General features: G+C 34.2%; 1 protein-coding gene across 2 annotated transcripts in view; it reads right to left on the bottom strand.

The window, feature by feature from the left end:
- LOC124357005 (endoplasmic reticulum lectin 1) overlaps window positions 1–15,830 on the bottom strand; it is a 37,600-nt gene extending 21,770 nt beyond the window's left edge. The window contains exons 1-4 of one of the 2 annotated variants that reach the window (XM_046808371.1): window positions 15,535–15,830; window positions 9,437–9,526; window positions 1,799–1,879; window positions 513–648 (exon numbers count right to left, since the gene is read on the bottom strand). In XM_046808371.1, the coding sequence (XP_046664327.1) occupies window positions 513–648; window positions 1,799–1,879; window positions 9,437–9,526; window positions 15,535–15,702 (475 nt within the window). In that variant the 5' untranslated portion in view covers window positions 15,703–15,830. The remainder of the gene's footprint in view (window positions 1–512; window positions 649–1,798; window positions 1,880–9,436; window positions 9,527–15,534) is intronic. The other variant, XM_046808370.1, reaches the window with a different exon arrangement.
- Between the last annotated feature and the right edge of the window lie 6,699 nt (window positions 15,831–22,529).

The raw sequence follows: 22,529 nt of genomic DNA, 5'->3' as shown, positions 1-22,529 counted from the left end.
ACATAGTAATATGTGGTAGTCATTGAAAAATAAACAAATACAATTTATTCAGGAGCCTGGCTGAAGAAAAGTCTTACCAACCAACCCTACAAAGTAACTTCATCAAATGTGTGAGTTTTTCATTCCCATTGTGGATTTCATTGTGATAGAAGAGGGAGGAGTACAATGAAAAGAACCTAATGAATACATTTAAGTAAAGTAAGCTAAACAGCTGGATAATATAAAAACATATAACCAAATGACACTAAAAGAGAATAGATGAAGAATATTTATTATAGAATTGAAATAATGATTTATTTATTATTAAAATAAATACTTCTTATAATTATTAAAAAAATTATAGTATGTTGTGTAAAAAAGCTTGTTTGTTTCATATGTTTTCCAAATCCATGCAAAGGAAACCTTTCAAAAGACATTCAATACTTATTAGAAAAACGTATGAACATAAATACAACATATAAGATTATTATAAAAGTTCCTACAAGTCTTTTTAGATAGTAAGCCCAACTCACTAAGTATTTCCTGAGCATTCTTATCCCAGCGTCCTAGAAAGTACTCTTGGGTCTTTGTTTTGCTGACTTCCCTGTCTTCGTGATACTGTCTCACGTATCGACCATGGCACACCTCATACGTCCAGTACGACTCCAACTGCCACAAACATTATAGCACATATAAGCAGAGCTGCACAGGTGTTGCCCATGAGTTATTCTTATGCTTAACATTGACAATATAAATCCGTTCAAGTATTTCTATACCTGCTGATCAAGAAGCGAATCCAAACATACAATTTACTACTTACGAAAATGATCATACATACTTTTGCTTCAGCCATTGGTAACAAAAATCCATTGCAGGAACAAGCACATAATGAAAGATCATGTGAACAAATAACAAAAGACTCCTTTGTTTAGAGTTTATTTTTAACTTGGATGGAATGATTGTGATAACAAGATTTTTCAGACTTTTGCCATTGTTTGTTCAGTGATGCAAGAAATCAATAGTACTATGTTTCAAGATCTCCAACCTGATCTCTTCCACAAGTGAATAATTAAATTAAGACATAACAACAATCTAAGTTTAAATGAAGAATATTATACCAGAGCTTTGTCACACGCATAATTCAGTAATCACTCCATGCATACTATCTCTAAGACATGCACTTGGCGAAACAAACACTAATTATTAAAACTAAACTAAACAATTCAGGTCAAAATAGGTCTGCACTGAACAACAAACCACTGATAACTAATCAATTGGCAATAGTAAATCACGTTTTGTCAGGGCAGAACAAGATGTCCTTGAATCAGTAAATAGGGTTAACTTTATTTATTGGTTAATTCTAGATAAACTTTAAAAAATATACTGTGACTCAGCAATGATTTATTAAAAATCTCTTCATAAACAAAGTGTAGATTTCTTGTGAGACTGAACAATGGCAAATGTCTGAATGAACACAATTGAAAATCAATTTTATTTTCATTGGCTTATTTATTAACAACCGATATAAATGTTTAATTATTAGTAAATCTATTTACCCTCTAGACACAAATAATAAGTTAAAACAAATATTCTGTGACTAAACTGAGAGCTGTTTTGAAGGTTAGATTGTCTCAAGTATATTCCCCTTTTTAGCAAATAATACATTCTCTAAAAACTACACAATATTGAAAAAAACTAAAAATATTAAGCTGTCAGAGAACTATAACCACAGGACTGAAACAGATAAAAACTGTTAAATACATATTTTCTAAAAGTGTCATACGAAAATGAACACCAAATAGAGAAAAACATATCTTACCCTATAAGTACAAGATGACTGTGAGAATAGTGGCTGAAGAATATCAAGAGCATTGGGTCCTTCATAAGTGTCTTCTGACTCCTGTGGACATAACATAAAAGTATTATCAATATCACCAAAAATATTGTATCAAATGTATCAATAATACAGTACACGCTGTACAGGCTGTGGGCAATGTTATGCAAATATGGTAATAATAGAGGATGAAAGAATTTAGGAAATTTTGCCTTTGTTAATGTAAAAAAATAACACTATGTTTTAATGATTGGAATATATTTTCATCAGGAGTAAAAAATCTTAACATATAAGGTTAGGCATACACAAACAGTGATGATCCATTATGCTTTGTAAATGAAGCGATATGTGTATAACTGATACGATTAGTAAGTACAGTTTCTGTGCAGAATGATTTGCATTATCAACTCTCGGAATGATCAGTCATTACAATTGGCTCTGTCTAAAAACCATGGGGTTTTACAGCACCTAAAATTTAACCGTCTACTAAGGCTGATTCTCATAGCACCTATGTCATAGTACCTAATCTCACAGCACCCAAAGAAATGCCCGAGAGTCGCACGGCACCTGAAGACCGTGCCAGAGTTTTATAACACCTAATCTCATACCACATAAAAGGAAATGGTGGGGCTTGCTGGAGGGGTAGGCCGCCACCACTGTAGTGGCCAGTGGGCGACCGTCCGTAGAGTCGTGCGGTTATGGGAGAGCACTTTGAATTGGTTATTGACACATGCTGTGCGGGTTGCATTAACGCGCTCGCTTGAAGAATGAAGGGGGTGAACGTTTCATATTACTACAATTTCAATAAGATAAAAAATATACTACAACGCTCTGTGTCAAATTATAAACTGTTAGTTATTTAATATACATCTTGGCATGAAAATTAAACTAGGATTATAGTACTCCGAATTTTAGGAATTTATATATGTTATTATCACCGGCGACCTCTCTCACACACACTAAACATCTCACTTAAAACGTCTACCACATTAAAATATACCCCTATATTACATCGGAAAAAAGTTTGACTGTTTAGGTAGTATTAATCCAATTATTATAGTGAAAGAAAAATATTTTAGAGATTTTTATTGATTTTGATAATCAAAAATATGAAGAAAAACACAGTTCTTTGTTTTAAATTAAAGCTTTCTCCAATTCAACTCCTTATAATTCAAAAATAATTACAGTTAAAAATACAATATATCATTTGTTGTATGGCTCTTAAAGAACGCCATGCTGATAATTCAGAGTTCTAAGTTAATAATTAAAGGTGTAATAAGTTTTTTGGAAACCCATTAGACTTGTATTTATTTATGAATCACGCAATGTTTACCTGTGAGTGAGGGTACAGAACAAGTGAGGTACACAGTAACTGTGCTGGAGCCGTGCTACATTATGGCTTAATGAAACATACCAACTTACCCTGTGTGTCAAAAACATAAGGTAAAATCACACACAAACCACAACAGCAAAATGTTTAAATTAGGCTTGTATGATGCTGGTAATATTTACTTCAAGAAAAGGCAATTAAATTATTCATTTACCCAAAAACAAACATTTAATTAAACCTATACAGCAGAACCCCTCATATCCGGCCTCGGTTTTACTGCACCTCGGTTTATCCGGCCACTTCCCGGAAGCCAATATCGAAATTTATTTACCACGGCTTGCAGACGTACAGTTGCACGCACTAGTCTCCCACGACTCTTGCGTTATTTTGGTGTATCTATTTGTTTACATTTTCCTGTGTTGTCCTTAGTTGAGCTAATAGGTTTAACCTGTAAACAGTTCGTTGATTATTTCCAGTGCGGTTAGTACAGTACAGTACAATTGTTTTGTTTCGTCAAGTGCTGTGTACTGTAGGTTGGTTTATCCGGCCGAATTGTTATCCGGCCAGGGGCTCGGTCCCGTGGTGGCCGGATATGAGGGGTTCTACTGTATGTGTAAATTCATTACAGATAATTTGAGGGAAGTTAATATTCCTCAAAACGAAGCGACCGAATAACTTGCATAATCTTATCATCATCGTCTTTGTTATCAGTGTTTATATTTTCACTGTCTACCTCATATTGACTGACACAGTCTTCCGAGGAATTTCTGTCTTCCAGTCAAAATTTCTACAGCCTCCCCCAGCAATCATTTATTGGTCCAAGCGTTATCAATAACTATTTTGGTATTCTCTACAACTTTTATCTAACAATCAGGTGTCGTCTTTTCCAAAGCTTCTTTATACATTTTGTGATAGAAGTAATAGTGAACGGCTTCTTATTTTTGTGATATTTACTTTAATTTGAGCCCATATTAGTTCTATCGCTTGGAGCTTGACTGTCACTAGACATTCGACTTTTTCATATCTGAACTAAAGTTACCCCTTTCTGGTAAAACAATCTGTGATTTCTGCCTTATACCTTTTGCTCCTAGGTGCTTTACATATTTGTTTTGAATTATATGGTGTATTATACATAACAAAAACTACATCTTTCATTAATATAATCCACACACAGGGGCTTGTAATTCTTGGAAGAACTTCATTTTTGTTTTTACAACTTCCCTATGTCCTATATACACGAACTGTGGCACACACGTGCCTCATGACTTACATTGAAAAACAAGAGTGTCTTTATGAAGATTAACTACCATAGCGACTAAAATATAATTGCAAACCCTAGAAAAACTATATTATTATTTTTCATCTTCCTGCTGTTCGAAAAAAGTTTAAATTTCACACACACACACGTTTCACGTCACATAAATAGATTACAAAACGTATATTAAAGAAGGTAAACCTAGAATATGAGTTTACAAGGGAGTTGCAACCCCTATAACAACTACGTTTTGTTTTTAAACTTCCCGGTATACTATGAATGTAAAGTTTGACATACATGTGTATTATGCATTAATGGCAAACCAACCCGGGGAGCCCATTGCCTTGATAATGCTGTTTTAGTCTGCCTAGATCAGATTATTTCATACAAAATCTTTTATTTCTCTTTCTCGGACCATAATGGGCTTATTTTAAATATTCAAAAGAATACTTTGTCTAAAACATCTAAAACCTTGCTAAATCCAAAAGAACAAGTGACACCTTTTGTTTTAATTCTTCCAAAGTCCTCTATTGATGATCTGACAATTTTTTTCACATGATTGCAATACCTTGCTTAATAATGGAAGAGTATTCTCTGCCCAAAAAATTGTTCATGCATTTTTCTTTATTTTAGTTAATAAATAAACATTTTACTCTAAAGTGAAAAAACAACGTTCCACAGTTAGAGAGATTAAAGGTTGAAATCAAAATGATTGGTATAGTGAGGAACTGGACCAAATGAAAGAAACGCTTTTGTTTTTGGACAAATTGACAAAACATTCTACTAGTGATAGGCTTCGTGTTGACTATATGAATCTCAAGAAATGTTATACAAAGTCCATAGAAGATGAATTTTAGCAGTATTCTTTCTAACACAATAGATATGACGCCCTTTAACAAAAATGAGAATAAAAACAAAACGAAATAAGCAAATTTTGGCTGACCCCATAGCAACGCAGTTGAGGAGACATTACATTGAAGCTCAAGACTTACACAATATAACTGGAAGTGAGATTGACAAAAATAATGTAGCTCAATTAAAAAAAAAAAAAATATATATGACCTTAGGCTGAAACATGTGAGACGACAAGAAAACATTGATGTGATAACAGTGGCAGATAACAAATCAAAGGCAATATGGCAAATCATAAATTCAGAGAGGAAGTCAAAAGAGGATAAGCCCCTGCCCTTAGCATTAGACATACAGGGAGAACTGATAAGTGACCCAGTCAAAATTGCGGAACATTTCAACAATTTTTCCGTAAACATAGCCGAAGACACAATACATCAAAACCAAGACAGTGTTCAAAGAATACTATCAGACGCATATCCAGATATTCCAAATTTAATACTACAACCGACATCCCTAGAAGAGGTAGACAAACTAATCCGATCATTGAAAACCAAAACCTCAGCTGGATATGACAGTGTCTCTACAAAATTGTTGAAAATATGTAAAGAAGAAATAGTTGGTCCTCTAGTGAATGTCATTAACAAATCTTTCACTTCTGGAACATTTCCCTCTGCTTTAAAAGTATCTAAAGTTTATCCAAAGCTCAAACAAGGAAACACCAAACACCTTGCTAACTATCGACCGATATCACTGATACTAACTTTTTCTAAAGTTATGGAAAAATTATTTTTGAGCAGATTCTTACAACACTTGTCAATCAACCAACTGCTCACATCACAACAACACGGTTTTCAGACTGGAAGATCAACAGCACTTATTAGCCTTGTCGAATTCCTAACAGATCAACTGGAAGAAGGCAACACAGTTACTACTATCCTGCTCGACTACTCTAAGGCCTTCGACTGCCTTAGCCATACACATCTTTTAAACAAACTGACAAATCTTGGAGTGAAAGGACAATCATACAACTGGATAAAAAGCTACCTAACAGAACGAAGACAAATTGTCGAAATAAACCACACCAGCAACGGATTAACACAACAGATAAAATCACTTCCACAGATCATTAATCGCGGTGTACCACAAGGATCTGTACTAGGGCCTATTTTGTTTATTTTATACACAAATGACTTCCCTAGCTACATGCAAGACTATAGCCATACACTGATGTATGCTGACGATACGGTCCTCCTCCTTGGTCAAAAAGAACCTGAACAACTTCAAATAGCAGCATACACCGCACTAAACATGGCAATACAATACAGCCAAGGAAATGATCTTGTTATAAATGAGAATAAAATGAAGCAGCTGGTCCTAGGAAGAAACAAAAAAACAACAGGAAGGCTACCAAATCTGGAGGAAACTACTACTTCAAAGTACCTGGGTATATTAATTGATGACCGTTTTGCTTGGACTGACCACGTAGATTCCCTTTGCAAGAAGCTCAGCACAGCACTGTATGTAATACGCAGAATAAAAAATATTAGTGACACAGCAACAGCAAAGATAGCTTACTACGCCCTCTATGAATCTAATCTCCGGTACGGGATTGCAGCATGGGGGGGGGGGCACTACAACAAGCAACTTGCAGCGGCTCCTTGTCCAACAAAAAAGAGCAATCAGGGTTCTAAAGGGTCTCCAGCCTAAAGAATCCTGTCGTCAAGCCTTTGCAGAGTTGAAAATACTCACTTTAGTGAATCTTTACATTCTGGAAGCAGTCTCTTTTCTCCACCTCAAGTCACCCGAAGCAGCAAGAACCGGTGCCCAAATTCACAGCTACAACACCAGACATGCCTCTAGCTACCAAATCCCCCAGACTGACAGCCACAGAAAGGAAACCGACCTACGCTGGAGCCAAGTTATGGAATACCCTTCCAGAGGACCTGAAGAAGACCAGCAGGCTGCAGTTTGGACAACTCCTGAAGTGCTGGCTACAAGAATATCCTTTCTACCAACTTGATGAATTTTATCAATGGACTGACAATGCCTACCACTGAATTTTAACATGTATTTCTATGACCCTTGTTCTTATCTCTATGATAATGTACAAAAGAATGTCAATAAACAATAAACGATGCAAAGCGAAATAATCTGATAGTCAGGCTACACTGAAGGCACTTGATACCTGTTCGTTTGATTCGAAAGCGGTCTGGTAATGCAGGAATGCTCTAGCAGAGCTGGCAATGAATAATAGAGTAAAACTCGGTTGGGTACTGGGTCATGAAGGTATTCATAGGAATGAAAAAGCAGATATCCTCGCCAAAAAGGGAGCGGAATTCACAATGGTGGGGCCTGAGCCAGGTTGTGGGATAGCCTTCTCCAACATTAAAGCTCTGGTCAAAGATTGAGAAAAGAGGACAAGACACAATAATTGGGACAGGAGCCCTTAAATCTGATTGGTTTTTGCAAAAGCCTTGGACTTTGAGGACACAAATTTAAAGTAAGGGAGGTGCAAAGGTCCTTTTAGGACTAAGCACGGGGACAAACTGTCCTTTTCCCTCAGGAAGGAAAAAAAAACTCTAATGACAGTCTTATCTAACTCATTGTATCTTTCCCCAGATTAATGAAAATTTATGCCTTATAATCTTTTTACTCCAAAGAGCTCTTCCTTGGACCAACCTATATACCAAGTTTCAAGACTTTATCTAAGACTTTCTATCAAAAGTTATTGCACGGCTAGACAGACAACCGGATTTTAAGAAGAACCTGTCAGCTCCTTAACAACATTACCTTCTCATCATGTACATTAATTTCATATAGTTCTTATTCGTCTCATATATCTGCTGCTTGGAGTGATCATAACTTGAGTTCTCCGGGATTAGGAAATAAACTCCTCTGAGCGGAACAAGCTCACATGAGCTAAGGGGTTGTATATTCTGTCTATCTATCAAGAGTAAGTATTATATGAATTAAAAGAAACTATATTGTGATTAACAGCGATTTGGTATAATTCTTTTTCTATCCTTTTTTGGTACTTTGGTATTATACAGAGGCCACTCCATCCACATCTACTACTTGTTGTTACGCTATACAAGTAGGTGTAGATTAAGTTTTATATTATATATAAATTACAAATAGGAAATTAATCTTCACGAGCGTTCATATGACCTGAGCTTGAATTTGAGTAATCTCGAGGGATATTTTTCTTTTATCGCCAAAAGAGCAGGGTGGCACTGAAGGGAAATAGAAATGGCCGAAGGCGGCACTGAAGCCCGCACTGATGACCAGGGGCATTTCAGATACTTTCCCAACCTCAGATCACATGCCAGATTGTCCCTGTGATCTGATGTCGGAAAAGTTGACCGATCAGGGCACTGAGTTTTCGAGCCATCCCACACTTCTGGAGAAGAAAGAAAAACATTCCTAGAGATAGTACCTAAATTGAAGTTCAGATCCCATAAGTACTCATAAGATTTACTCTATTTATAATACGCAACTTTTTATATTATTTTATAATACGTATGTAGGTATGTATTTACCTACTTATAGAGCCTAATAACAAATAGTAGATAGGTACAGAATAACCTCTGGATAACATCAAAGTTTCCCTTTTTCTTTATTTGTTTCACTTGAGTTGCTAGCGATTGAAATATAACACAACAGAGACAACAATCTTTGGACAATGGCATCTGACAAGACTTGATATTGGTTTTGTGAATATATAATGGTATTTTGCAGCCAAAATTTGAGTTTACTTACATCTTACAGCTGCTATCTTTACACATCATAGTTAGTGAAAATAAACAGTAAAGAGGTAATTTGTCTCCATGTGTTTGTGTTTCCTTCCCACTAATTCTCATGAGCTTTCAATCATTGTGTTAGTCCATTTTCTTATTACAATTCTTCCAGCTAATTCTCAATGTTGACACTTAAACTTACTGTGTGTTAGACTAGTATGAATTCACAATGTGAAGAGGACTTCTTGTTTGAATTGTTTCAAACTTGTGTTTTAAACATTGTTGTTGCACTGAATTCACCCTTCCATTGCATAGACGTCTAAGTTATAAACAGTAATACTAACTTATTATCAAGCTAACATATAAATAAATGCCTTACTGGAGGCACATATAATAATAATATAATAGTAGGCCTATAATGTTATTAAGTCATGGATTAAACATTTTACCTTTGATTTATCTTGAGGCGTTGGTATAATACACTTATATTTCTCCTTTTTACTTGTCATAACCATCATGGATTCACTGTCTGGCATATCCTGTAAAAAACATTTTGTCAATTAAAATGCATATTCATTCAGTCCTAGTATATTAAGCTAAAAGTACAAGCAATGATATCCATGATAAAATAAATTCAGTTTTTATTTTAAATAATCAAAAATAATTATTTGAATCACATTAAAATTGTAAATAATACTGTAATAATTAATCACTTATCAGTATGAATACAAAAAATAAGATAACAAAAAATGTATAGCCTACATGAACATAATTAGAAATATAAAATGACAATGAATAAAATTATAAATGTTTCTTTTTCAACATATACAACTTTTATCAGCCTACTGTATTTCTTGTATAACAAAGGATAAAGTTATATAAAGTTGTGAATGTTGAGTTTGGCTCTAGTTCTGCTTTAATTTAGTGCAGCATATGGAATCTGACGCTGTCATAGACTTTACTCATGGAATCTGGAGTCATGTTTGTCTGAAGAGATCCAAAAAAGTTGGTGACAAAGCTCAAAACAATCTCTACAACGTTTCGACATCAGAGATACGTTACAAAAGGGTTGAGGATAAAAATTAAAGTTATGGAATTAAGAGTGGAACTAATTTTCTAGCATAGGGATTTTTTAAGAGACTTAAGGCCAGAAAACATTGCTCTCCTCAACACTTCCCTTTCTAAAGAAAATTGGAAATACCATTCATATAATACAATTCATTCAGTAGAAGAGCATTTTAAAAGGTTTAGTGATACACTCAACTTTCATCTCGACATGTACTGTCCTCTCAAAACCATACAAGTTTGTCCCAAAAGGGTAAACAACAAATGGATGACTAAAGAAATTTTAGTTTCTAGAGAAAAACTAAAGATTTTCTCAGAAATTCAGAAAACGTCCCACAATGAAGAATTCAAGTGGTTAGTTCGAAATTACAAACTAATTTACAGAAAAGTTATCCAAGCTGCAAAGGCATATGATGTTTTCAAATCAATTATATCTTCCAAAAATATTTCTAAAACTGCATGGGACATTATCAACAATAAAAACAAATCATGCAACAAACAAATCAAATTAAAAAGTGGTGATAGACTAGTGGAGGACGCAGTGGAGGTTGCAAATAGGCTTAACAGATTCTTCGGATCTGTTGCTTGTGAGCAAGGCCCTTGCCCATCACCCCCACAAGGAATCCCAAGATGAAGGCAGTGTCCAGTAGCCTCCCTGGCACTGGCACCCTGTCGTCGAGGAAGAGCTTGAAAAAATAATTCTGCAGCTCTCAGCCAAAAAAACAAATGATTTAAATTCAATTTTAACGTGGCTCATAAATAAATGTTCAAAACATATTGTGAGACCATTAACCCAATTAGTAAATTTCTCTTTGCACAAGGAGTTTTTCCTCACTCCTCAAAACCTCGAAAGTAACCCCTATTTAAAAAAAAGACGATCCTCAATCCCCACAAATTAACTCAATTTTGTCTCAATTTTGTCAGTTATGAGCAAAATATTTCAAAAGCTATTCCTGACATGAATGCTTCAATTTTTGAATAAGCACAACCAGCTATCTGACGACCAGTTTGGCTTTAGGAAGGGCAAGTCAACAATAGACGCTGTTGTAGATGGACTAGAACGTTGGGATCACACATTGAGTGTGTTCCTGGACTTATCGAAAGCATTCGACTGTGTTGACCATGTTACAATGCATGAAAAACTTGAATCTCATGGCATCCGAGGCGTGCCTCTCCAGTGGCTCAGATCATTTCTAAGCCACATAACTCAAATTGTCCAGATCTCAACAAATTATCTGAACCATTTCACCTAAGTTATGGTGTCCCACAGGGCTCAACCCTCAGTCCAATTCTCTTCCTGATCTATGTCAATGATGTAGGTTCATCACTTCTGCACGGAAGACTAGTGCAGTATGCTGATGACACGACTCTCTGTTTCACTAGCAAATCAAAATTTATTCTGGAACAGCAGAGTTTTGTTGAAATCAAAAACTACGTCCAAAATTTTAACAGCCTCAATCTTAAAACAAATTCTGCAAAATCCAATTTTATAAATTTTGCTTTACGATCAGTAGATAGTCATGACGAGCCAGCTGTTATGTTGGCTGACACCATGCTGAAGAAGTATATTGTTTGAAATTCCTGGGAATATACCTAGATCGAGGGTTGACTTGGAACGATCACATCGACCACGTTTGCTCCAAATTGGCCTCAGGCATTTAGTTTTGAGGTCACTAGCCAAATACTGCCTGAGTCAGGTTCTGATGATGGCGTATTATGGCTAGATTTACCACCATCTCACTTATGGGCTGGTGTTGTGGGGAGCTTGTGCAAACAATTAATTTATGAGAGTGTTCAAGCTGCAAAAACAAGCGATCCGCATTATCGCTAAGTTGAAATTTAGAGAGTCGTGCAAGGAAGCCTTAAAAAATTTGCAGCTGTTGACGCTGCCCAGTCTCTACATCTTGGAAAAAACTCTGGTTTGTATGTCTAAATGTGCCATGATGAATGGTGGAGACATACATGTGTATGAGACTAGAGGCAGAGATAACTACCGAACTGGTAGACACAGAACGGTGGTTTATGAACGCTTGCCTTCACAGGCAGGTGTTCATTTCGTCAATAAGTTAACAGATTCAATTAAAAACACTCCAACGCTCAAAGTGTTAAAAACTCGTTTGAAACGCTTTTTAGTGTCACAAATATTTTATAATGTTGACGAGTTTTTTGCTTATGATTGGGAGATCACCAATTAAAAAGACTGACAAAATTCTTCGCTGGAAGTGGGAATAATTGGTGAATGAATGGATGTAGGTATGTTTGCAAAATTGTATGTTTGAATGGGATTTCTTGTGGTGTGTTTGACAAAAATTTTAGCAAGTAAAAAGTAAAAATTTGACATTTGCCATGCGTATAATGTTCCGGGAATAAACATCTGATTTGATTTTATTCTTTGTTCTACATCTGCACTGTGCATCACATGATCTGTATTATGGCCAAGAGTCTATCTTGTCTATACGTCGTTGCTGCCATCTTTGTACATGTACAATTATAGTAACAGTGAGAGCAGGGGGAGTTCTGGCTCAAAATAATGATGTAACTGATTATTCCTAATATGCCTGTTGAGAACTGTTCATATTGAAGTGATAAAAATGCCACCGGCCATCAGTGTAGCCTAAGCTGTGAACCAACGAACATTTAACTAGTTCGTTAACCACTCTTAAATTTGTAGTAGTGTGATTTTAGATTTTTATCTCTGGTGCCTCAAGACCCAATAATACACAAAAACATCATTATTTGTGATTATCACCCCTAAAACCATCCTTAGTTTTGTTCAGTAGAATAAACTAAGAATGCCAAAATAAGGCAACACAACTCCTGCAGAAAATTTCACTGATACCAGATTAATTTACTTAAATTTTGAGAATAACATAAGATGGTTCTCATAATTAAGGTTAAAAAAAGCAAATTTGTTGATATTTTTGTATGAATGAGGATGATGGCTGTAGTTGCTAATAAAAATGTTGATATTATTAATGTATTCTGCTCGTCCTGCAGAAAAAAACTATACATGGTGATAGGGGGGTGCAAATTACAAATAATATGGTTTTAGGAGGTATATTCATAAATAATTAAGTTTGTAATATTTTGTTGGGTGCTTTGGGATTATACCGACCACACCAGTATGAAGAACACAAAAATATAAATTTATAGAAACAAACATGATAGAACGAAAAAAACAACTCTTTAAGTACAAAATTACAAACTTACAAGCATTTCCAGGTATTGTGATCGGTATTGTTGTCGCTGTTATCTTATCTTTCTCGAGAATCTCGATTACGGTAGGAAGGCGGCATCATATGATTATTTAAGTTTTTTGCACGGTACATAATTGCCTTTCCATTACAATTCAATTTATATTTCTGATCAGCCCCTCTAGAATTTGATATTTTACTGATAGGTACTATCTCGAGGGATGTTTTTCTTTCGTTGACATGATGGCCGGAGGCACTCGCATTTTAGGTGGCGGAGTGTGATCAAGAATAAAAACAGGTTTGAGTGTTTTTTTCAATAAAGAGTTTAGTTTTTGCTTGGTGATGTTTGTTTTTGTTGAATTTTTGTGTTTGGAGAAATGTAGGGGTAAAAAAGGAACTACAACTAAGCGACGCACCAGCTGAATGGGCGGCAAGACTCTGCAATCACGTTATCTACTAGACCGCTCGACTTTGACCTCTGTCTGAGGATGGGGAGGAGTTTGCGATAACAAAATTCCTGTTTTATATTGACGAAATATTGTTCTACACTAATCTAGTAATCAGTAGAAGCAAAATGTGAAATAACGATTCATGTCTGGGTGTGGTCGGTATAATCCCAAAGTACCTTTTGTTGTTCGGTTAGTGTGCTCTGTGTCTTGATATATGTGCTTAAATGTTATCTGCGGTCACGACTGATAGCGTATCTCTTATCTGAGTGCTCTGGGGCTATGGTCCAGTGCTTCATTAGATATTGTGTACTGCAGTCCAAAGCAAGTGCGTGTGCAATAATGGATCAACCATGAACTAGTTCTATTAACTTTAATTCGAGTGAATTATGTTGGTCTCAGTGTTTAATTGGGCACATGCAAGTTTGCGTTTCAACCGAAACGAAATAATTGCTCTTTTAATTGAATATGTATTTAAAAAAATGAGTAAGTATGTTCAAAAAGTGCTGGCTTGTGTTGTATTTAAACCCGGAGACTCTGAAGTTCCGTTGTGATAGTTTTGTAATAGTAGTAAACACATTTGAAATGTTGCAGATTTTAAAAATTGATTCGTATTTTGGTTTAGTAACCACTTTATATTTCATTTGAAGCCACTGTGACTAAAGTATATTTTGTTGGAGTTCAGAGTGTTAGCACATTCAGTGGTGGGCTGGTATTTTTTCTGCCGTGAAATTTACTTTCATCATATTTCGATGTCGTTTAAGAAAAAAATTGGTAGTCCTGACAGTTGTAGAAATTGATGTGGCAAAATTTGGAAGGAAATCAAGGCAGAAGAATCTAGGGACAGTGGGTTTTAGGGGTTATCGAAAGGTAGAGTAGGGAATCATTTCTTGTCTCTGTAGAAAAACGGGATAGGGACACCCTGCTACAGATTATAAAGGAATGGGTTCTGACGGGTACAATAGGAAGCGACTGTTTGAGAGCTACGAGGGATTTCAACACCTATTCGTCAACCATGCCATAAATTTAGTAGATCCAGATACCAGTGCCCATACCAACACTATTGGGAAATACTGGCGGAAAGTGTGGGAAAAAACACCATAATATGGTACCTATGGTAACCACTTCATTGGGTACTTAGAATTCCTTTTCAAGGCTAAATACCCCTACCTACATGGTAGGCTCCACCACTTTTTTGTTGTTGCTGCTAAGTTATGCTCGCCAATGCAGTAATGGTAAGTATTCTCTATAACTGTACATTCATATATAAAAATTGGTTTTTACATGATTTATTATGTTTTTGACAGTTTGGTTAAATTTGTTTGCATTATTTTCAAACCTGTATTTGTAATCAGCCCCTCTAGAATTTAATATTTAATGAAAGGCACTATTTTGAGGGATGTTTTTTGTCCGTTGACATCAGTGCAGGACAGCACTGAAGGTGCTGCCGTTCATTTGGGTGAAGATTCTCCCAATTTCAGTATTATGGTTAATTTACGTATCCAAAGATGGGGCATCGGCTAACATCATCGTAAGGTTAAATCAACAGTCAAAAAAGATCATGTGATGCCCCACGAGAATGTACAAGGAAATATTGCTCCGTACGTCAAAAGTAGTTCCTCTTTTAATGTTCTACAACTTCGTTATTTATCATTTCCACCCCATGAAACCTTATAATATTTGTTAAGGAGGGAAATAGTAATAGGTAAAAAAACTGTTCACAATTATCAATATTTTTTTTAAACATAAAAACTAAATGGAAATCATCATGTAGGCTACCAAATATATTAATAAAGGGCGAAATTATTTGGAAAAACTAAAGGATTAAAAATATAAACTTACCAAAAGTTCAGCTCCATCCTTTCCAGGCCAGTTAATTTTAAACAACACTGTGTCATCAAAACCTTTTAGATCAGTACAAAATACGAAACTTAGAAAACAAATTTGAATAAAAAGTACAGTACAAAACAAAAAACGATGTATTCTAAAAAACATTTTTCCTATAAACATTGCCAATTTGTGATCAATATTAAAAATAAGAAAACTAATACATGTCTATTTATCACATTATTTGATGACCATAACCAACAAACGTTGCAATATCTGATTCGTCTTCGTCGTCTGGTTTGTTTAACAATTTAGTTCAGCTGCTATGCCAACAGCTGCTATGACCATGTTAGCCAACAGCAAAAGTGAAATAATATGATCAACAGTTATGATTGAGTCTTAACAGTAATATATATTATAGATAGAAATTTGTAAATTTATAAATAGGTCATATTCATAATATATTTCCGGTGGACCACCAGAGGACATTGTTGCTAATAACAAGATTATATAGGGTATGTTGTCAGATTATTAGATATAATTAGATGCAGATGATTTTTTTCTTGTTCATACATTTAAATGTTCCAATTATTAATAAGTTTAAATGTTATCCTTGTGATCTAAATATACCTGATATTTTATCATCTTTCAAAGATCGTATGGCAGTTTTACCATTACCAACAATATAAGGAGCCTAATGTAGACATCGAATCTAATCCGCTTCGGTTAATATTGAATTAATTTAAACTTATGATGCATATAAATTGATATAAATAATTTATTCTAATTCAATAAAACTATTTACAGTCTAAGTTTTCCGATTCAAATCGCATAAAAAAAATTGCTTACTCGGTTGAATTAATATTTCGGCTTCTCTGTGTTAAGCTGTTATGTTGAACTGAATTGTTTAATGTAATGAATCATGCTAGGAAAAATCTTTGTTTAAGGAATGGCTACGATGCTTTCAGAAGCCAACAAAAACTTCTATTTTATAAATATTTATTATGTATTTTCCTTTATTTAATGTGCATGGTGCACTATGTTCATTGAAAAATGCTCTACAACGTATATCAATTAATTTAGTTCATAAATTGATAGCAGTATACCTGTACAAAAACATACGTTTTATATATATAAATATATATATATATATATATATATATATATATATATATATATAATATATATATATATATATAAAGGGCGATTTTTTTATTGGTGTGGTTTTTAAGTTGGCACCACTATTAAACACAACAATTAAATTTGAATAAAACAGCTGATCTTTGTTTATTATCTTATGTCATTTCGATATTTGTATTGTCTAGTGCGTATTATTGTATAGTAACCATGAACAGACTTACAAAAGAAGAGCGTTTGCGAATAGTGCAAATTTATTTTGAAAACCGCAGTTAAGTTCGGGCAACTTACCGAGCTCTTCGTCCGATTTACGGACCTCATAATCGTCCATCAGAGACAGGTATTCGAGCTTTGGTTAATCGTTTTCGTAATACCCACACTCTTGTTGACAAGCATCGGCAGAGACACCGCACAGTAAGGACCGAAGAGGCTGTTGATGCTGTTGCTCATAGTGTTGAAGAGGATCCAAGTGTGTCGATTCGTCATCGTGCGCAGCAATTAGCGATCTGCTACTCAACTCTATGGAATATTTTACGGAAGGATCTACGCCTATATCCATACAAGATTCAGTTGGTGCAAGAACTGAAACGATTAGCCTATCGCAAGCGTTTTGATTTCGTTGAATGGGCTCAACATAAGATAACACGTGACCCAGCTTTCGCAGGCAAGATTTTTTTCAGTGATGAGGCTCATTTCTGGTTACGCGGCTTTGTCAACAAACAGAATTGTCGGATTTGGAGTGATGAAAACCCAAAAGAATTTGTTGGTATGCCCCTTCATCCACAAAAACTTACCGTTTGGTGTGCCATTTGGGCAGGTGGTGTTATTGGTCTATATTTTTTTAAAGACAATGCTGGCCAGACTGTTACGGTAAATGGTCAACGCTATCGGGCAATGTTACGGGACTTTTTCTTTCCTCAGCTAAACGAACTTGAAGTGGATTTAGAAAATGTCTGGTTCCAACAAGACGGCGCGACGTGCCACACGGCAAATGACACAATTGGCCTCTTGGCAGAAACATTTGGTGAACGTATCATCTCATTTAGAGGTAGTGTCAACAGGCCCCCACGGTCGTGTGATATCACGCCAACAGACTACTTTCTGTGGGGATATGTTAAGTCTCAAGTATACGCTGACAAGCCACAAACTTTAAATGACTTGGAAGCTAACATTCGTCGAGTTATTGGCGGAATTCAACCTCAGCTGCTGGACAGAGTATTCGAAAATTGGACTTCTCGATTGGGCTTTCTACGCGAACGAAATGGAGCCCATATGCCAGAAATAATTTTTAAACATTAATGTCATGACACTGTAGTTCAAATAAATGCATTTTTATGTCAATGCAGGTTGTTTTTCATTTTTTAATTTAGTTTTAAAAACCGCACCAATAAAAAAAAACACCTTTTATATATATAAACGCATATATTGTTTTAATTTTAACGCAAATTTAAATATAACTAAAAATATTTTACTGTGTCATATGTGTAATACATTTTACTTCATATAAATTTGACAAGAGAAAATAAAATAACTTAGTTAACTTAATTAAAAAAAAAAATTATAACACTTGGGGAATATTTCTATTGTATTTATACAGTTTTAGCAGTCCCAATACTTATTTAATTTTATAACAATTCTAATTATTTCTGGTATTTTAATTATTCTGGTAATAATTTAATTATTTTAACAATTTCTTATAAAATTGTTATTTCTCACATTAAATTAGGTCTTAATAAGACTAATCATTCAACATTATAACGTTACATCTCAAGCAATTTTGAGCTATGAGTTCATTACTAAACATCTTCTGACGTAAAGAGGAGAAAGCTATGTTAATTAATGTATCCATCCATGGCCGGAGGAACATTTTGTACCTTAAAAAATATTTAAATACTTCAGAAAAGTGTATGGTATTGTTTTATTAAACACAATACACCTTTCTTAAGTTTCCATTGACGTGCTCAGATACCACTACACATACAGGTTTACATATGTTTTAAGTATTTTGAAATCATTTATGTATTTTTCAGAATCAGTACCGTAAATTAATGCACTGTTGATTTTGTATATACGAGTAATTTATAACAATCTAGAATATAATGCCCAATCTTGAATAGAAATACATCAGATATACCAATACGTTTAATGAATGATTGTGTAAAAACATAAAAGTATTGTTGTACTGTCTGCATTTCTATGTAGAATAAACCTTGTTAAAAATATCTATAAAATTGCACATAATGTGCATCACTACACGATTATTTGATAGTTAAAAAAATATAATATTACAGAAATATGATTTAAATTGTACTTACAAAATATTTACAGGTAAAGTTTGATATTATTTATTAAAAACTAATTTAAATTGTATTATTCAACTACTTTATTTCAGTAGTTCTTTATGTTGGTAATAGTCATCACACTACGTAGTTATCATATACTGGAAATCACAATTAAATAATTGTTACAGGTGTTTAACACAATCTTACTACTGCTAAACACTTGCACTTCAAAGGATCGACATTGTATTAGATGATTAGAAATTGGCGCTATAGATAGAAATCGACAACTAGAACATTCCGTTTCCGGTAGTCTTCTATTTACTTGGCAGTAATAGTGCTTCATATAACGTGATTGTACACAGTCAGGATGATGTATCTAAACGTGTAAATGCTCTGTAAAGTTTTAAACAATGAAATGTAATTATGCAGAAATGATATAATTCACTCTAAAGCTTTTAAAAAGTAAAAGTAGAGAATTGTAGGTAACATTTAATTTAATTTTAAGAAGGATATTGTATAGGCAATATTAGACTTCATTCAAATCAGCATTGTTGACAAATAATTAACATTACCATAAAAGCAGAACAATTCTCATTGACAAAAGCAGGGTTAAAATTTATTGGTAGGATGTTGCTTGACTACTAATTGAAGGTAAGATAGAAGGTCTTAGTAGTAAATGCAAATCCTTTTATTATCTATTGTCTTTTGTACAGAGAACAGAGGTGATTCCTTAAAAAACATAAAGAGCGAAAATGAAAAATTGTGTGATAGACGAGGTATTTGAAGCTTATGAGGATATACGAAGCTAAACAATCATTTGAAAGTACATGGCAAACTTCCCATTCGGTACTCTCGGAATGGGCCTAGGAGTGCAGCCTTTGAGGGGAGACAGCCAGCCTGTATTTTTTTGCCAGTAAATTTTCAAAACAGTAGTATGCTACCTAGCTGTCGGGAGTAAGTAACTTATTTCTAAAATCAAGGTTTATTCAGTTTAGTGTTGTCAGTGGTGATGACAGTTTTAGAACCACATTCTATGGTTCGAGGCAATCCCATGACGACGAAAGTAATATGTCTGGGATTTACTCCGGCCTAAAGTTCGTTTTACAGAAGTTAAGTCCAAAGAACTTTATGTTTCTTGTACTGCACATTCAATGAATTTATTGGCCACATGTTCTTCAAGCTGTTGGCAAGAGGAATATATGTTTTTTACTTTAATTTAGTATATTATACTCCACCGGGATTCTTTTAAGTGAGTGCGTGCATGTTTAAAAATTGGTCAAATACAATAATGTCACATACAGTCCTCTTTCTATGACCAAGTTATTCAGAGAAGATAACCTGCAGGATGTGTTTCCTAATGTAGATATAGCTCTAAGAATGTACGAGTATATGTGTACTGTGGTTAGCAAATGCTCCGCAGAAAGGTCATTTTCGTCACTGAAGAAAATCAAGTAATATCTACGTTTTACTCTCAAAGAAGAAATATAGAGATATAATTAAGCTTGGTAATTTTATGTGTGAAGCCTGAATTAGTTTTCGTTTAAACAAATTATTTTTACGTTATATTATGTTAGTTTCATCCCACTTCTTGAAATGATTTCAGACCATTTGCCGAACAAATATGAACGAAAAGTTCAATCTTGTTTTCAGCAGTGCCTAAGATTTAACGATGAACAGCAGCCCAGATTTAAGTCTAAGGTCTCAATAACTACTTAACTACTAAGGTAATGAACTACTTAAATCTATAGATCTCTCCTTGATCTAGAGATTTAAGTAGTCCATCAATTCGATCGTTAGATTGCCAAAATTTTACCCTTGTTTCAATAGCAAGCGCATAGGGCTCCGGAGTAATGGAGTAATGTGATTCTATGCTCAAAGTTTGTTATTTACGTTTGTTCAACTTAATTACATTTAAACACTTAAACCAATATTTAATACTTTTATTTTTGTGAGGCCTTTCGATAGCAAGGCTATATTCGTCAGACACATAATAAAAGTGAATACAAAAAAGAAATTTGATTTTTAATCATGTGTGGCGTAGTGTGTAAATAAAATTAAATCATTACTGAAATTATAATGTATAAATTTTGAATACTATTTCTGTAACCTCCGTGAAAGTAATATTAAATTTTGTATTGGTCCATCTTCTTGATTTAATAAATCTTCTGTGTTTGTTTGATTTATGTAATATGACTACCATGCATTTAAATATCTAGGTGTGTTAACGTGTTTTAATAGTTTTAAATTTTCCTTTGATATATTGTGTCCAGTATTGATGCAGTGGTTTGCGACGGCTGATTTTTTACAAGTTAATATTATAATCACATATGTTTAACTATTATTAAAAATAAAATTTACTTTTGTGATGTGTCTGACGAAAATAGCCTTGCTATCGAAAGGCCTCATGAAAAAAATAGTATTGAATATTGGTTTGTCTTTAAATGTAATCAAGTTAACAGAGGCCAATACAAGCTCCATCTACAACATTGACGTTTGTGTTTAAAGGGATAGTAGAATTTCGGACATTTTACATTGTTATATGCTAAAAAATAGAATTCTATGATGTAAGTTTCTATAAAATTCTGGAATCTATCCTCTTCTTCTGTTAACAAAGAACAAGCAAAATAACCAAGTATAGTATATGCTGTACCTGTAAATCCAGACTGGAGAGAATTAATCTAAACAATGTTATAGCACAGAACCTTTACAACACATGTTACATGCACCAGAGAAGATGAAAGGCTAGTAACGTGTCCCTAGTAAAATGCTGAGTAATATGACTGCTGTGTTGTGACTTGGATTTTAAAATTTTATATTCAATACATCCAGAAGTTTGTTCTTAAACTAAAATACGGGGGATGTATTGGTGTCCATGAATAAACAACCACCACCAATGTATTTTACACCATATTTTGTATACAAAGCCTGAGTATTTAATTTCGTAATGATAATAATTTTCGCAAGGATTATAGCTGAAAAACAAGAAGTACCAGAAGCTGGCTGATCTTGAAATAACTTTTTCGATTTTTATGGTTTCTGAATTTGAAAATCCAAATCAGAGGAGGTAAAATTTCTTTTTTCGCACTATTCTTTATGAACATTTCTTGCATTCAATGATTTATATCAATTCTTCAACTTCTCCAAGTTACGTTAAATTTAAATTTGCATACAATTTCTTTCTGGTCTTTCTAAGTTTCAAGTTCACCAATCATAAACATAGTTTAATAGTAGTCTAGAGACAGTGGCTGAATAAATGTTGTGCAAGTTTCAGATGCAACTGATTTTCAACCGTACCTTTTGTTAACTAAATATTATTACTTACTCTCATACTTATTATACGTATATGTGTATTTTGTAATGTGTATGGGTGCTTGTGTGTAAGAGACAAACCATATTAAATAGTTCTTAGAGGATGCCTAGAAGTGTGGGAGCCCTGGTATATCTAATTTTTGAGATGATAGTTAAATATCAGATAATTTTCAAAACTGTTTCAAAAGTCGAAGGTAGATGATGCTGTTCGTCTTATTATACACTCTCAAAATGTGTAAGATTACCCTAACGACAAATTAGTTTTTCCGTTTTTAAGCCGAA

The sequence above is a fragment of the Homalodisca vitripennis genome, chromosome 3 (assembly GCF_021130785.1).
Source record: "Homalodisca vitripennis isolate AUS2020 chromosome 3, UT_GWSS_2.1, whole genome shotgun sequence".
In the NCBI taxonomy this organism is placed as follows: Eukaryota; Metazoa; Arthropoda; class Insecta; order Hemiptera; family Cicadellidae; genus Homalodisca; species Homalodisca vitripennis.
Note: the sequence above shows the minus strand (reverse complement) of the source record. Positions and strands in the feature narration are given on the sequence as shown.